Source organism: Conger conger, chromosome 12, assembly GCF_963514075.1.
Source record: "Conger conger chromosome 12, fConCon1.1, whole genome shotgun sequence".
Lineage (NCBI taxonomy): Eukaryota > Metazoa > Chordata > Actinopteri > Anguilliformes > Congridae > Conger > Conger conger.
In genome coordinates this window covers 27817683-27822171 of record NC_083771.1, presented here as the reverse complement: position 1 = coordinate 27822171, position 4489 = coordinate 27817683, and the positions used below count along the sequence as shown (strand labels likewise).

General features: G+C 42.6%; 1 protein-coding gene across 1 annotated transcript; it reads left to right on the top strand.

Moving 5' to 3' along the window:
- The first annotated feature begins 1236 nt into the window (after window positions 1–1236).
- m17 (IL-6 subfamily cytokine M17) lies at window positions 1237–3994 on the top strand. The gene is made up of 3 exons (XM_061215659.1): window positions 1237–1323; window positions 1916–2061; window positions 2799–3994. Exons 1-3 carry the CDS (start codon window positions 1287–1289, stop codon window positions 3288–3290), a joined length of 675 nt encoding a protein of 224 aa, XP_061071643.1. The 5' UTR covers window positions 1237–1286; the 3' UTR covers window positions 3291–3994.
- The last annotated feature ends 495 nt before the right edge of the window (window positions 3995–4489 follow it).

Genomic DNA, 4489 nt, shown 5'->3' with positions numbered 1-4489 from the left:
CCCTGGCCGACCGGGATTCGAACCCAGGACCTCCCTGCTGTGAGGCGGCAATGCTACCCACTGCACCATCCGTGTAAACATGACACATTTCTATAAAATTATTAAACCAGATTACTTTTCATTTAAATGTTTTACATTTTAAAAAAAAGGGAAAAGGCGCTATGCAAAAGTTTTTAATTCGGTCAGTAACTCCTCCACGGGCAACTATAACAGCTTGCAAACGTTTCCTGTAGCCAGCTAAGTCTTCAAATTCTTGCTTTTGGAATTTTTCCCATTCTTCCTGGCAGAACTCCTCTAGCTCTGAAGTATTCTTTGGCATCCTTCCATATACAGCATGTTTGAGATCGCTCCACAGATTTTCAATAATATTCAAGTCTGGGGCCTGTAGTGCACACTTCAGACACTTAATTTTGTGTCGAGGTCAGTCTTTCTGGCAACTCAGCCATGTAGGACTTTGTTGTTTAAAGTACGTTGTAATGTTTTCTTGTGAACAGCTAGACCTGTGTTTGCTATTCTCTTTTGCAGCTCTTTTGCAGCAATATGTGGTTCTTCTGAGAATTTCTCACCAGTCTTGAGCCATTCTATCAGAAATATTTATCGGTCTTCCAGACCTTGCCTTGACTTCAACTGTTCCATTTATCTGAAGGGTAAGGATTTTCTGAAATCCTTGGACAACTGTTTAGAGGAAGCCATGGTTGTTAGGCAGACAGAACAGACACTGCAGTTGGATACTTGATGGCATGTTACTTCAGAATGGCATGTTACTTCAGAATAAAAAGTTCAGCCCTGGAATTATACACCAGACTCATTGGAGCCCTATGAGTAAATAACCTGGGTCTGGACCTGAGTAATCATCCTTTTAAAAAGTAACAAAGAATAACCAAAAAGCGTTCCCACACTTTTGCACAGGGCTCTTTTCCGTTTTTTATATAATTATAAACAGGAAAAAAAATGAAAAGAAAAGGCTATCTTGCTTTAAAATTTGCAGAAAGATCTTATGTTTAACTCTGTGCCATTTAGAGTTCAGATTTGCTTTTGATCACATACAGATTTATTGTGACAGACCAGGGGTGCCCAAAATTTCTGCACCCCACTGCATGTGTGGGCGGGGGCAAATCTATGTCACCTTAAGAGAATGAAAAAAAAAAAAAAAGATTTCTCAGAAAGTCTTGCCTCACTCACACGTCATTTCCTCATGACAAATTTGCGGTCTGTCTTTAAAAAGTACTTCAGACAGTCGATCATGAGTGAACCGTTATAACAGTGCACGGCTAAGCCACATCAGAATGGCTCTACAGCATGCATGGAATCCACCTGCTCTGGGTAAATACTTACTCGGGGCTTATTCACTGTGAACATATACGGTTTTCTTCATGTGTTTGTGAGCTTGTGTGTATTTGACTGTGGGTGCTTGTGATTACATGTGTATGTGACTGCATGTGAGTGCATGCATTTGTATATGTGTGTGTGGCTGTGTGTATGAGTATGTGTGTTTTGAGTTTGCAAGTGTATGCCTGTCAGTATTGCTTGACTATACCTTATGCTTACCGATATGAAGTATGACCTCTCACCTGTATTGGATCTGGTGTTTTGAGGTTAGATGCTGGTAGCTGTTGTGCGGTCATGGTGTGTTTAATTCTTCACCTGCATTACTGATGGTATAATAATACTGATGGTACTAAGTATATATTGATTCTGTAGTAAGTGTTGAGGACTTAATTAAAGAAATGTTGAGCCGGATATACAGTAGTATGATGTTAATAGTAAGAATGCATGACAGTTTAAATGTTCAGCAGAACAGAATCTAATGTTCATAATGAGATTATATGACAGTGCAAATAGTGAGCACTTCAGAGTAGGATGTCAATCGCAAGATTGCAGGTGACTGTAAATGTGGTATATTTTGTCTCTGCAGCATTGCTATCGCTGGTTTTGGTGCTGAGTGCAGAAGGGTCTGTAAGCAGGTGTTGGTCGGGGGGAGAATGTGCCTGCCTTCTGCACAAGAGCATTCCTCTCTCCAAACTGATGGTCAGACAGGCAGAGGGTCTCCTGACTACATATGTAAGTATATTAGAACCACATTTGGAACCACAGAAATATCATTCAAGCAGTGCATAAATTGACTAGTGTCTATCATAAAAAACTTGAAAATACACTCACTGAGGACTTTATTTATTTAGGTATTTATTAGACTTTTTTTTTCTTCTACTACTGTAGCCTATCCACTTAGGATTATGATGCGTTGTGTGTATTTTCTTTTGCACACCACTGTTGTAATGTGCGGTTATTTGCATTAGGATAACCTTCCTGTCAGCTTTGACCAGTCTGGCCATTCTCTTCTGACGTCTCTCATTTACAAGGCGTTTCTGTCTGCAGAACTCCTGCTCACTGGATTTTTTAAAAGTTTTTTGTACCATTCTTTGCAAACTTTAGAAATTAGTGTGCGTGAAAATCCCAGGAGTTTAGCAATTTCTGAGATACTCAAACCACCTATAATCATTCCACGGTCAAAATAAAATTTTTTCCCCATTCTGATGAGAACATTAACTGAAGCTCCTGACCTGATCTACATGATTGTATGCATTGCACTGCTGCCACACAATTGGCTGATTAGATAATTGCATGAATAAGTAGGTGTAATAAAGTAAAAATGTTCCTAATAAAGTGCTCGGTGAGTGTAAGTCCATAGGAAAGACAGTTTAATAATTGGACTGGTCAGGTGACTGTATTCTGCATATATTTTTAGACCGTTTGAAAACAAAAATGTGATGGTATGTCTGTTTCCATGGTTACTCCAGAAGAGCAGTCAGGGGGATTTCTCGGAGATGTTCTGTAAGCTGCCAGTGAAGGAGGTTCCGAGGGTGGAGATCACTGGATACGGAACAGCGGAACGTCTGCGGAACATTCACGCCACGCTGGGCCTGTTCCGGCAGCACATCACCATGGTGCTGGAGGAGCAGAAGAACCTGCAGGATTGGGAGAACCCCCTGCTGAAGGGGCTCCAGGATGCCCAGACCTACATCACCAACCTGGCCGGCAGTGTCAGCAGAATCCTGCAAACTCTGTTCCCCAACGAGCCCCCTGAGGTGTCCGAATCCGACCACAGCTCTGTCACCAGCCCGGCCCGGAACATCTTCCAGCAGAAGATCTACGGCTGCGCAGTCCTGACCAATCACAAGGACTTCCTGTCTCACGTGCACCACGAACTTAAGGACCTGAAGTTCAAAGATCAGACATGTCTGAGCAGGACGGGGAGGTCACTCAGGGGCGCCAAACGCAGGACCTCCTGAGGGAGGGACAGCACAGGTCCCAGAGACAGAATACAGGCTCAGAAATCTCTCCGAGGGTCATGCTGAGATAGTCTTTTTACATATTTATCATTTTCACTTTTTATGATTTTATTTACATGCATTTTCCTGTCTGTTCTCTCGAGGAAATGGACCTGAACGGCTTGAGAACTGTTTGCTTTTTATTTATTTATATATTTAAATATATTTATTTAACAGTGTTTTATTTACTTTTCATAGAGTTGGGTAATACCTAACTGCAGTGTACAGTACTTACAGCCGAAAGAATGCACTCCTGGGACACCTGTCTTTTGTTTACAGTATGTACCGTACAAATCAGCCCGTGGTAATGATGTGACAAGGCTCTGTGGTAATGGTGCGGTCATGCTGTGGTAATGTGGCTGCTGTCACCGCTAAATAATAGCCACATTGGCTTTTAGTCTGTCCTTTGAGCTGTCACCAGGAGGCAATAATGTTTATTAATTGTCTGACCTCTGTGCTGGGAAATGTCACTGAGGATGTCTGTCTGTCTGTCTGCCGGAGTGTGAGAAAGGGAACGTCAGTCTGTCTGTCCGTGTATGTGAATGTGTGGGTCGGCAGCGATGCAGAATCAGCGACCCGGTTATGCTACTGACCGCTGCGTGTGAGCAGCGGACAGGCAGGTGATTCGGACTGACTTGTTGCAATAAATATGATTGTTTTTATAATCCTGTTTCGTCTCATTTTCTGAAATGGAAAATGTAGGTGGGGGAAGAAGAACCGCCCTGTCACATGACCACCCAGGTGACACTTGCTCACACAGCTCTGTCTGGACAGTTACCACTCATCCATGTGATGTTTTTTCCCCCTCACACCCAGCCACCATTCAGTGTAACCGCCCTGCTTTCACACGCACACACACAGACACACAAATGTATGCATGCGCCCAGACACACACACACACACACACCACAGCACACGGTTACTGTAAGACACACACACAAACACACTTTTAAAACAGTTTCCTGCAGACACGTACACCGTTTCACATACTTCACACCGATTACTGCACACACACACACACACACATGCACATATACATATACGGGAATATCATCGCACATAAATGAATATGAAGGATACAAGCAGTTTGCAGAACTGAAATCTGAAAGGTCACTGCTGGTCAACCATATGTTTCCTCTTTTAGAACTGAATAATAGAAA